The sequence below is a fragment of the Ursus arctos genome, unplaced genomic scaffold, assembly GCF_023065955.2.
Source record: "Ursus arctos isolate Adak ecotype North America unplaced genomic scaffold, UrsArc2.0 scaffold_24, whole genome shotgun sequence".
Taxonomy (NCBI): Eukaryota; Metazoa; Chordata; class Mammalia; order Carnivora; family Ursidae; genus Ursus; species Ursus arctos.
Genome location: NW_026622919.1, coordinates 43,000,696 through 43,013,145, shown reverse-complemented (window position 1 = coordinate 43,013,145; position 12,450 = coordinate 43,000,696). Strand labels below are relative to the sequence as shown.

Here is a 12,450-nt window from a genome sequence, read left to right as displayed (position 1 = left end):
ATCAAAGGAGTTTAGGGAGACTTCCCAGGGAGAGGGAAGGACTCATCAAATAAATGGACAGTGCACAGAGCATGAAGGTTTAGCAAGAAGATCACCAGTGACCTTCAAGAGAACCTTCTGGAAAGTAGCTGACTGGATGCTGAATACGAGGAAATGCATGCAGGGGACGGAGGCAGTGGCTGTACCTCTCGTTTGGAATGGTAACTAAAACAACAGAAGTAGCATGGGGGCTGGGAGGGTGGCGGGAACATAATGGGGATAAGCAAGTGATTGAAGCTCTCAGGGCCTCCGTTTCCCATTTGCAAAATGAAGGAATTTGACCAACGCTCTAAAAACAACTAAACTAACATACTACCTATCGCTGAGGCTCCAGTTCAGAGCTTCCCAACTACAGACCTGGGAATAGCTGACACACAGCAAAGGCTCACACGGATCCCCCAGCTTGGGGCGGTGTGGGGGGGCACCCTGAAGCAGCCGCGGTCCCCACACCCACCGCGTCTGGCCCTAGCACCCTCTTCAGTTGAGTTGTCCCAGTGGGAGGGAACGGGAGCACGCATACTCTCCTTCCTGTGTTTCGAGTCCGGGGACCTTGGGGAAGCACGGATTACACCGACCTGGACCTCAGGCGTCACACGTGAGGCTCATGGGGGTTTGGAAGAAGGATGGGCTTCCCTTCAGATGGTGCCCGAGCCTCCCCTGCCCATTCCAGTGGCGCTGTTTTGTTCTTAGAACACGGCTGCCTCGCGCCAGGGGTTCCCTGCCTTCCGAAGGCCTTGCTAAAGGTGGCAGGGCTAAGCCCAGGAGGGGGCCTCTCGGGTTACTCACACAGGATTTGGGTGACAGCCGGGCCGTGCTGTTGAACAGGGAGTGAACTTCAACCGAAGTGGTGCTGTTTCCTGTACAAGGGTAACACCGCTCCCCGCCCCTCCCCCACTCCACCCCAAGGTCAGAGAAGCCGCGTGCAGCAGCTACTGACGAGGCGAGCAGCTTCCGGACTGACTTCTGGGGAAATCTGCAGTTCTTCTGATGTGTTCTGGGGGCAAAGGAACTCCAGGAAGGTTCGAGTCCCTATTTAAAACCAGTTCTAATGACTGAACACTCAACACGGCAGTAACGCAGCACGCATCCTCAGATGTGTTCCAGGCGCAAATGTGTGCTGTGCAGACCCTCCGTGTGTGCGCGGGGGCTGTCGGGGCTGCTCCCGTGCACACAGACCTCGGGGTCAACAGTCCCTGTCACGTCTGTGTAACGGAAGAACATCTGGGATTGGAAGGAAGGCTGTCAAAACAAAACTGACGTTAGTCGCAAATTCTAAGCGGGATGAAGTCAAGATTTCTGTGTTCTGTGCAACCAAAGCCAAACATAGAAACACACCGGGCGCTGGGATTGAAGTACACAAACTGTTGTTCACAACCTTAGGTGTAAAATGCTTTCTGTCCGGGCGCCTGCGTGGCTCAGTCGGTTAAGCGTCTGCCTTCAGCTCAGGTCATGATCTCGGGGTCCTGGCATCGAGTCTCGCATGGGGCTCCCTGTGCAGCGGGGAGTCTGCTTCTCCCTCTGCCCCTCCCCCTGCTTGTGTGCTCGCGCGGACAAATAAATAAAATCTTTAAAAATAAATAAAAAAGTACCATTTAACAAATAAAATGCTTTCTAGTTAATGAAATAGTTCCAATGTTCTCACTGATTTGCTTCGAATTGAACACAGAAAATACATTAATAAAATGCTGCTGTTTCGTCGAGAGAGTCCCGTGTAAAATCGTGTCTCGTACGTTTGAAAACCACAGGTGTAGCCCGCAGAGCCTCGGCGGACGAGCCAAGCCCTCGCACCACCAGCTGCGGCCACACCGCGTCGGCCGCCCGGGCCCCGCACCCGTCAAATGCAGCGCATCACGGCCCCGCAACGGGGTGTTGATGCCGTGAGCTAGCACCGTATTCGGGCGCAGCACAGCCGCCGGGACCGGGCCGCCCAGATGCGGACGGCCCGGAAAGAGCGCGGCCGTCGCCGTGCCCACACTCGCCGCCTTTCAGAGCCGGGCCAGGCACGCGGCACCGGGGGGGGGGGGGGGTGCCTCCGCGTGGACTCATGTTTTCTTTCTACGGTATTTGTTATCTCCCACCTGCCCGCTACCCAGGCTCTTCAGGGGCTGCGCCAGGCGGCCCAACCACAGGGCTTGCGCTTGTGAGCCCGGCGGAATGCAGGCTCTCCAGCAGCCGGTCCACCGCCTTCCTTTTCCGTTCGCACAGAGCAAACACACCGGGAAGATAGAGGGTCGCTCCCCCATTTCGCCTGGTACCCCTGAAAGTCGCCGCTCGCTTTGCAAATACTTGTCTTGGCCTCAGAAGTAAAGGGAAGTTTTTGGAGGAGCTGTTCTTAATTTCGTACTTTTGAAAAATTACCCCAAACAGGAGGAGCACGGCAATTTTGTACCGATTCCATTTGATTACTAAGCAGAGGCTACCAGAGCCCTCAGATGACGGGATAAACATTCCCAGGGGACAAAGCACCGAGCCCTGTTTAACTTTAATATCGCTCTGTCACTTAGCACTCTGCGTATCAATATCCCCGAAGGGGACTGGAGACCCAGACTACGGGGACTGAGCCAGCCTGGGAGAGGTCTAAACTTCTCTGAAAGGCAACTGGAAAGTAAACCAAATAGCTGGTGAACCTCCGCCTGTCCCAAGATATTCTCGTGTAGTTTTTTGGTCATTGTAGGGAAGGCGGGGGAGCGGGGGAAAGAGGGCAGGCAAGAGTTTTGTCCCCGCCTGCCATGAACAGCCAGCTGAAGTCCGGTCTGTGGACACCAGACACCATATCTAAAGAATTCGTTTGGAAGGCAGCCTTTGGCAACCCTTCTAATTTGCATTCAGAGGAAACGTGCCACATTTTCCACAACAGTTGGCCCAGCCAACAGGAGGGAGGGAGGAAGCTCTCTCCTCCGTGCCTGCAGGTTTATCCCTAAATGTTATGAAAACAGCAGCTGCTAGGGCAAGGGGAATAGAGGGTTCGGAGAGTCCTCAAGCTCTTGAGTAAGTTGGCTATCATAACCATGACCTAAAAAGGCAAAGACTAGCTATTCCGATGCAGCCAGCACACAGCAGCACGGTTATGCTGTCCACTGGCCATGTTGTTCCAGCGAGTCCGGGGACAGAACAAGCCCTGTGGTCACCCACCATCCAGCCAGTCCGGCTGCGGGTGGTTCAGGCCTGGCGAGTGCTAACGAACGCTCCCTCCTTCACACTGCCTCCCGCTCACAGAGCATGTGCCCGCCACCTCGTCCTAGGTGACCTCCACAGCCTGATTCACTATAATCCCCTTCTATGGACCCTGGAAACTACTGTTCAGAGGACCAAGACTCATCCGATGTCAAAGAGCCAGAACCAGACCTGGAGACCAGGTCTTCCGTGGAAGTTTCCAATCTTGGGCTGCTTGTGTTTCAAATGGACACCTTCTTCCCATCCTGTTGCTCTCTGGTGCCTCCCATGCCTGATTACACCGGTGAGAAGAGAACCGGGCAGGTGAACCGTCCTGCACTGCCCTTCTAGAGGGTTATAAGGAAAGGTTTCTTATTTCATCAGATTGATCCCTGGGTACCCTGCTATAGTGGGGAGCTGGTGAAAATAAAGAATGGAAACTAGGTAATGACCTCCAAGTCAACCGAATGGAAGTGCTGCAACAGATTTTCCACTGCTGAAAGAAACATCAGATTTCCCAAAGAGTTCACTGCAAAATGCCCACCCAGTTCTTAAGGAAACAGGATTAACTTACTGTGTACAGGAGAGAAATCATTTGTAGTCACATGGAAAAGCAGGCTGTGACTGGAACAGCAAGGTGGAGAAGGGAAAGTCAACAGGATAGAAATTCAGGGCACAGGAAGGGTTCCGAACTGGGAGCAGCACACTTTGTACATATTTATAGAGGGTGTCCAGCGCAGCCGGACGTGCCAGGACCCTACTGATGAGCGGTGCTGTCTTCAGGCATTGCTCCCTTTAGCTGTCAGGGAAGGGGCCTGTCTTCGGCAGGGGGCAGGGAGCAGGGGAAACGCTGCGGGGGGCCCACGGCTCAGGGCTTCCTGATTCTTTCCTATGGTCCGTTCTGCTCTCTGTCAACAGTGAGGAAATACACCCTAGCAAATGACATCCAGTAATGCTTTAATTAACTGTAGTATCACTTCCAGATGGGGGAAATGAAAGGTATTTACACAAAAAGCAGTCCCTTTATTTTAAGGAAATTGGTATCTCCCAAAGGTATAGAACTTTGAGGGTCTGAGAAGCTATCTGAGAAATACTAGAAGGAAACTGGAAATTTGGATTTGCTATCTACAATGCAACAAGGACTCCTTCAGCACTCCAGCTTTTCATGTGGCCATGTTTGCAAGGCTATTGTTTAAGTGGCCCAATGCAGTTCTAATGATTTTATTTGTAGAAATCTGACTTGGAGTAGACAGAAGTGTGACACACTTGCTTTCACCGTCAGCAAGCTAGTTATTCTGGAGATTTCTCTTCCTAGGGAGAGGAATTACATTTCCAGCTGTGACCTTTTGGCATCTTCCCTAGCATTCCGCAAACAGGGAACTAGGTTTCCTTGTCCAACAGCAATCCAGGCCGGTGTAATGGCCCCCACATCAGGCAGCAGCCGCAGACCTGCCTGCTCGCCCTGGCTGCCCCTTAACTGTCATCCTGGTCTTTGGCGGTCTGCTCTCAATCCCGTTTGATCTGCACCGAAGAACCATCCTAGTCATGAGAGAGCAGGCACTTTTGGGGGGGGGGAGGGGCAGGCAAAGTCCTAGGTACTAACACTTTGTTCTTTAAGGGGGGGGGGGGCAGTGGCGACAGCTTCAATTCCAGAACTGAACTTGGAGGTCAAAACACTGTCCATTGTGGTTCCTGTCTCACTGTTATGATCCAAACGTAACTTTCTCCAGCCTGGGCGCCTTGAAGCCAGCTATCACGAAGTCTGTCCATAGTAAGAACAGCAGATCTTTATCAATTATAAATTATCAATATTTATTTTAACCACATAAAGTGGCTTCAAAGTTTTTTTTTAAGCATTAGAGAAAGCGGGGTGGGGGAGGAATGGGTACAATGTCTAATTCAGCTGAATAACAGAGTTGTTAGTTACTGTTTTACATACCAATGAGTCCTCCTTCGTGTTACTTGGAAGTGACAGTAATAGAACAAATATCTGTTTGGGGCTTAGTCGACAAACTTTAAGAATTCTAGTCTGTATGGGGACAGCACAATTCTGGCAGGATCCCTATCATCAACACAAGCTTAAAGTTAAAGCTGCTGGATATTAGCAAAGAATTTTTACCATGCTGGTGCCAGCTCAACTGTATTGTAATTACACTCGCTTAGAGAGCCAGGAAAAATATACATTTATGAAAATGTAATATAGAACCCTGTGATAAAGCAAATTTCTCTCTATTGCAGTGGGGGTAAACATTACTTCTATGCCCAGGCCCCACTCGATATACTGATTCAGAATCTCCAGGCAACTGTATGTGTAAAAAGGGCCCCAGGTGATTCTGACACATACCCCCGGTTGAGGAACATGCCGTCTTTAGATGCATACACAGCATTCAGACCCCATCAATGAGACATTTAACATAACTCCTACTGACATCTGTTGGCTCCTCGGAGATTCCTGACAATGTAACAAATCAAGAAACCAACTTCCCTGGCCGCGACCACCAACTGGGGGAAAACAGCGGCTTGACATCTCGATGCGTTACGGAGATGTCCAGAAAACGAGTCCTCAGGAATGAACCAAAAAGAGAAGTGTGCATTTATAAACACCGAGAGTGACAAGAACCAGGTGGAGTCTGCCAGCTTCCCATGCCCCAGGTTGACGACAGATGGCCCAAGTAGCTGTGCTGTTTGCAGATGGGCCCATCAGCCCCTCTTTCGAGAGCAGGAAGAGAAGTTTAACCTCCATCAGTGCGGGCGGTAGGAGGTCACCGTAGCTGCACGACGGCTGTCCGGGCAAAGTGAGGTCTTGCCCCTGCGCCGCCCCGTGCTTGCCCAATCCCCTCTGCGCTCTACCCACCCTTTCCTTATTTAGCAAGCTTCTCCTGAGAGCTCAGCCGAGGGCCGCGCTTTCTTCTCAGTACTCCGCATGTAAGAGTCACACAGACCAGCAAGAGGAGTCTGGAAGCTGAGGAAGAAACGAGGCTGAGGATCCAAGCGGGGGCCGATGGCCCGAGTCTGGGAGGAGGTTAATAAACAGGGAAGGGGACTGGAGAACATGAAGGGGGGAAATAATCAGTTCCTGGTCTCATTTTCAGCCTTAAAGTGTCCTCCTGTGTGGCTATCACAAGTTTTATGGATTTTCAGGAAACTTCCTCTACCCTGAAAACTCATTGTTGAGTGCTGTTTGATATCCCGATTTTCCCCCGAGGCCTGCTGCGTGCATTCTCTGTAGACTCCTCCTTCCTCCTTAGCTCTCTCCCCACCTGGCCGGCGACTGGTTCAGAATTCCCGGAGAACGCCCACACTAACAGCAGCCGCCCTGAGGCTGTGGTCACGGTGAGCTGGGGCGCGGTTCCCCTTGAACCTGGCAAATCAGGGCAGCTACCGGATGTGCTGCCCGTTCTCACGCTGCAGGACGATGCGAGGACCGAAGCAGTTCTAGGAGGCAGTTCTCTTCCGCAAAGCTGTGCGGGCTGTGCGCCAGTGGACAGGCCGGGCAGGCCGGGGGTCGGGGGCTGGGGTGTGTTCTGGGCTGGGCCAGGTTCTGAGCAGGTGTTTAAGGTCAACATTCTGTTCCTAAGGTACCCGTGGACCTGGGTTCTTTCCTGCTCGTGAAAAAGTCGTATGTCATTCTGGCACTTCACATCACCCTTGTTTCAGATCACTCTGGAAAGTGAATTTGGGTTTGAAAATAAATGGGCAGGAAGTGGATTAGGGAGCCCAGGCCTCCTGCTCTGTCCCACAGCTTTATCTGAGGAGAAAGCCCAGGACAATTTTTCTAGGAAAACGTCCTAGTATCTCCTCGCAGAAGGCAATCCCTCCCCTAGAAGGCAGGAGCAGGGTGGGAATAAAAAAATGGAGAAAATAATCTGCTTACATTATGCAATGAGCGTGGTAAGCAGCACCTCCTCTCCAAGGCAGATATGGATCTACCCCCACCCCCAAGCAAGGAGCCCCATGGCACAGAGGACACCTGCTCCCAAGGCCTGGCACATGCGATCTTCCCGGGTGACAGACACGGTGGGAATTTCTCCTTAAACGTATATAGACAGGGGACTGCAGGTTATGGAGAAATGGGAAGAACACACTGGCCCAGTCATGAAAATATGTACCAGGAAATGGATCTACAAGGAAGAATGCTCCCGCCTCCACTGCCCTCATAAGGCAAGGCTAATGTCCTCCACCTGGAACCTGCCACTTCATGAAGTCGGGCCCCAGAGCCAAACCGACAGAGCAGGGAGGACAAACCTCAGGGCCTGGCTGCAGAGGTAACCTCAAACAGCAGCAGATGGAGGAAAGGGTGGAATCCAGGGTTTCTCACCCAAGTTGCCTAGACAGGCATGGGAGACGGGGCCACATGCCGGACGATGTGGCTGCAGAGGTGAGGCGGCAAGGCCAGGGACAACTGGACGGGTTGAAAGCAGCCTAGGAACACAAGTGAACTGCGGGGCCCTTCTGCCCACTACTGCCTCTGCTGCAGGAACCGGGACCGACCAGGAGCCTCTTCATCACCCTGCCCTTGCTTGGCTTCTTGATCAGGGTGCCAAGTAAGACAGGTCCCGGGGAGGACTCATTAACAACCCAAGTGTCCCAGGAAGTTTCAAGACTGATCTGAGAGTCAGGGGGAGCACAGGAAAGGTGGGGGCGAGGGCTTCCAGGCAGTGGGGTGCTGAAGGCCACGGGCCAGGGGAAAAGAGTGCCCTTTGTGTGCTCCTACAGTCTCTTTTTAATCAGTTTCTCTAGTTTGCGGATGCGAGAGGACTCCTGTTCTGGTGTCGGAGCCAGCAGGGAGAGGGAGCTGGAGCCTTCTGGCCCTGAAGGCGGGGTGGGGAGCCTCTGGCGCAAGAGTTCCAGCATGCTGCTCTGCTCGCTTCTCTTCAGCCCCTGAGGTTGAAAGACAAAGGAGGATAATCATGAAATCTGGCCCCAGAAAGGCCTGAGGGGAAAGTGTAATATCTGGTTGTGCAAAAGGCGTAATTACTCCAGGCTGAGGATGAACACTTTCTCCAGGGGAGTTACCAGCCCTGAGTAGTAGCCCAGCAGGAAAGGAGAGGAAGGAAAAACAGATGAAAGGAAAGGAGAGAAAGAAGGGGGGTCAAGAGAGAAGGGACAGGGTGGGGAAGGGTACTACTCTCCATTGCACTCCTTCTGCGCCCAGCGTCCACTGAGCAGTGGTTCTCGAAGGCGCAAGGAGGTACCAGCAGAATGAGGAAGTTATTTTGCCTGGGATCCTTCTTCTCAGAAGACTTTTTAGAATCTGGTTTGCAGCATGGGGTAGGCACATGCACTTTGAGAAAGCTCCCCAGGAGCCCGTATCCCAAACCCCCGCCCCAGTTAAGAACGACTGAGTGTGACAAGGACGTGCAAGTGTGGACAAAACAAGGCACTGAACTAACCTTCATGTCCAGTATCTTCTGGAAGGTTTCTGTGTTGCAGTCCGTAAGGAGTTTGATATAGTTGTCAACAAACACCACTAACGGTTCGTGAGGGGCCATCACTACCTACCAGGGGAGAGAGACAGGAGTAGGCCTGCAGGAAAAGTTATGACTGGAAAGCAGGGGATCTTTTATCCCTACTTGCAAGCTGACCACACAATGGATTCTGCAAGATTTCCTTAAGCGACGTAGCCCTAAACTCAGAAATGTCCTGATGGCTTATTTCATCTCAAAATTCAATGAGCAAAGTTTCTTAAACTTGCCAAGTCATAAATATCACCTGGACTGCTTTTTAAGTAACAGATTTCTATGTCCCCCTCCTGAAGATTTTAACTCAGAAGGCCCGGGGTGGGTCCCAGGGGATTTTTAAACATCAGGACCATTTGTGAAACACCACGTTGGAGAGTCTCCTGTTTTGACACAGGGGTTTATGATATCTGCTCCTTTTGTCCCGAGGCACCTTTATCCCTGAGGGATGGGTTGCAAAAGCCATAGATCTAAGTGGATTTTCTCAAGGACAAAAATCCCAAAGCTGCCTCACTCTTCAAGACTTAAAATCTGAACTTGATGTTATTAACTACAAACTGTCGATTAATATACAAACAGAGGGAACTAATAGCATCGTGGTCCTCAAATTCATTCCTATTTGGTTTTGGAATGCGCGGTCTGATTTTTTCCTGCAGCAGACTGGTTTTGTCTTGAAATCCTGAGAATGGACCACAGAGGGGCAAGCAGTAGTTCCCTCAGAGACTGCCTGCGGATAGCTCCCGAACTGCACGCTCTCCTCCCTGCTGAGTAAGCCAGCTGTGGGGAGAAACGGATTAGGCTGCTTCCGATGTCCTCACGCAGGACCCTGACCTGGTCCCACACATGTCTCAGGTCCCACAGCTACTTTTCGTTCCTGCCATCATTTGAGCCATTCTGTTTGGGGGACAGACCCGACCAGCCTGCAGGCCCTGCACTCTTAGGAAGATTTCAGGATAGGTCATTTGTTCTCCAGCCTTCTTCTCTCCCCCGAGAGGCCCCCCCCCTCTCTTCTCAACAAGGGCAGGTGAAAATCAGACGCAGGTGCTCAAGGCTTCAGACATTCTCAACATCATCACTCCACATATAATAATTTGTTAAATGGGGCTTTAGAAAGCCCATTTGCTGATTAGATTCAATTACTGTAACATCTGTTTGGAGTTCCTGGAAAGTTGCAGAGTACAGAAAGCTAAAGAGATTTATGCGGAAGGGAGTAACTGATACCTGGGCCGGAAATTCCTGCGGAGAAGCAAAGTGATCCTTGACTGAGACACTGATTCACGGTGACAACCCACCTAATTTCCAATCTCGACCAAATCCTACTACAAGAGAATCCCTTTACAACGAAAAATTCTTTTGTCAGAAAGAATTACTGATCCCCTGAGTAACTGTCCATTGACTTTCAACAGTATCTAATGAGGCCAAAATCTAATCCAGCCAAAGAATGTGGACAATCCTTTGGGACTGACGGGGACAGGCCCTAACCTGTACTTCCAAAACCAGTACTACTTGGAATAAGCCATCAGATAACCAGCCCCTTTTAGCAGAAACCCCAAGACAAAAGCCCCACCTTGAGTATCATTTCTGCCCGGGTCATGCCTTTCACAACAATCTTAGTGTAACTGGCAGGTGCTTTCCTCACCACCTGTGAGCCAATGGAAGGGAGATCGAGCAGAACCATCTTCAAAGAATGGGTGTCCAGCAACAGCTGCGGGAATGAAGGGACACGACACTTAGTATACCTACACCGATGAGTAACATTGTCCTGATTTTAAACGTAATGCGCTGGAGAGAATTTGGAAAATAAACAAAAATACAAAAGGAAAAACATTCATTACAACTCCTACTGCCCAGGAAAAAACAAGGAAAACACAGTTAAATGCGGTACAGTCCTTTGAAATTTGGTAAGAGAACAGATCTTCAGTGTTCTCACCGCCAAACAGAAATGGTGATTATGTGACAGGATGGAGGGGTTAGCTAACGCTGTGGTGGTAATCAGTCTGCAATATATCAATGTGTCAAATCAACACACTGGACCTTTATACTTACACAATGTTGTATGTCCATTGTATCTCAGGGAAGCACAGACCTGCCAGTCTATGTGTGTGTATACAAAACTAAACTGGGGGGGGGTGCCTGGGTGGCTCAGTTGGTTAAGCATCCGACTCTTGATCTCAGCTCAGGTCTTGATCTCAGGGTCATGAGTTCAAGCCCTGTGCTTGGGCATAGAGCCTACTTATAATAAGTAAATAAAATTAAAAAAACCCACTAAGAATCATGTATATACACAATTTTATAACCTGTTTTTCCGGTTAATATATGAAGTTGTTTATATTTTATTTTCCCCATCTTGGCAGTCTTCAAAAAAAATCATGATTTTTAATTGCTATACGTACTTTATGGTATGTGCGTGCATAACTTTATTTTTATTTATTTATTTATTTTTATTTTTTTATTTTTTTAGATTTTATTTTTATTTATTCGACAGAGATAGAGACAGCCAGCGAGAGAGGGAACACAAGCAGGGGGAGTGGGAGAGGAAGAAGCAGGCTCATAGCGGAGGAGCCCGATGTGGGGCTCGATCCCAGGACTCTGGGATCACGCCCTGAGCCGAAGGCAGACGCTTAACGACTGAGCCACCCAGGTGCCCCTATTTATTTATTTTTAAGATTTTATTTATTTATTTTAGAGCTAGAGAGAGAGCAAGAGCGGAGAGAGAGGGACAAGCAGACTCTTGCACTGACTATAGAGCCCAACCCAGGGCCCGACGCTACGACCTTGAGATCATGACCTGAGCTGAAATCAAGAGTTGGATACAACTGACTGAGCCACCCAGGCACCCCTAGCTTTTTATTATTATAAATAACGAATGCCGTGGTGAACAAGTCTGTACATATTAATTCCAGGTCTATCAAAGGCATTTCCTTAGGAGAGTCTTCGGGACGCATCAAAGGATAAGGACATTGTAAGGTTCTTGGTACGTATCTTGAGCTGCTTTTCAAATGGAATGTGCGCCTACCTATCCGCCATGTGCCGGGAGTGAAGGCTGCACCCTCGTCGGCACTGAAAACAGTCGTAAAATTCTTGCTTATTCGACAGGCAAGAAATGGTAACTTGGTATTGAGATATATATAGAGAGAGAGACAGAGAGAGAGAGAGAGATCATTTTTTCTCTAAAGTAAGCTCTGAGCCCAACGTGGGGCTTGGACTCATGACTCCGAGATCAAGAGTTGCACACGTCACCAACTGAGCCAGCCAGGTGCCCCAGTATTGTTGTATTTTTTATTTTTCTGGATGTTAGTGAGGATGTAGGAGATGAAACCAAATTTTTTTTTTTTAAATTTATTTGACAGAGAGACAGCCAGAGAGACAGGAAACACAAGCACGGGGAGTGGGAGAGGAAGAAGCAGGCTCCCAGCAGAGGAGCCTGACGTGGGGCTCGATCCCATAACGCCAGGATCACGCCCTGAGCCGAAGGCAGACACCCAACGACTGAGCCACCCAGGCGCCCCGAGATGAAACCAAATTTAAACATCAGTATCTTGGTAACAATCTGCCTTTTCCTTCCTTTGCTTCTTTGTTCCTTCCTTCCGTTCTCTGGGATGCCAATTGTTTGGAAGGATATTAACTCTCCTGATTGCCCACCAACTGCCAGGAAAGATGTTCCATCTCATTTAAACTTTACAAGAGCCTGCCCCTTAGGTATTTATTGTTCCCACTTTATAGATGACAAAATCAAAGTTCTAGAGGCTAAATAACTTGCTGAAAGTATCTCACATGATGGACAGGCGCCGGATGATGA

General features: G+C 50.0%; 1 protein-coding gene across 3 annotated transcripts in view; it reads right to left on the bottom strand.

Annotated features, from left to right (window-relative positions):
- Positions 1-4,979: 4,979 nt before the first annotated feature.
- Positions 4,980-12,450, bottom strand: part of VPS53 (VPS53 subunit of GARP complex) — a 135,694-nt gene continuing 128,223 nt past the window's right edge. For all 3 annotated transcript variants that reach the window (XM_026517807.4, XM_026517811.4, XM_044390816.3), the window contains 3 exons: positions 10,219-10,356; positions 8,586-8,690; positions 4,980-8,073 (listed from right to left, as the gene is read on the bottom strand). In XM_026517807.4, the coding sequence (XP_026373592.1) occupies positions 7,903-8,073; positions 8,586-8,690; positions 10,219-10,356 (414 nt within the window). In that variant the 3' untranslated portion in view covers positions 4,980-7,902. The remainder of the gene's footprint in view (positions 8,074-8,585; positions 8,691-10,218; positions 10,357-12,450) is intronic.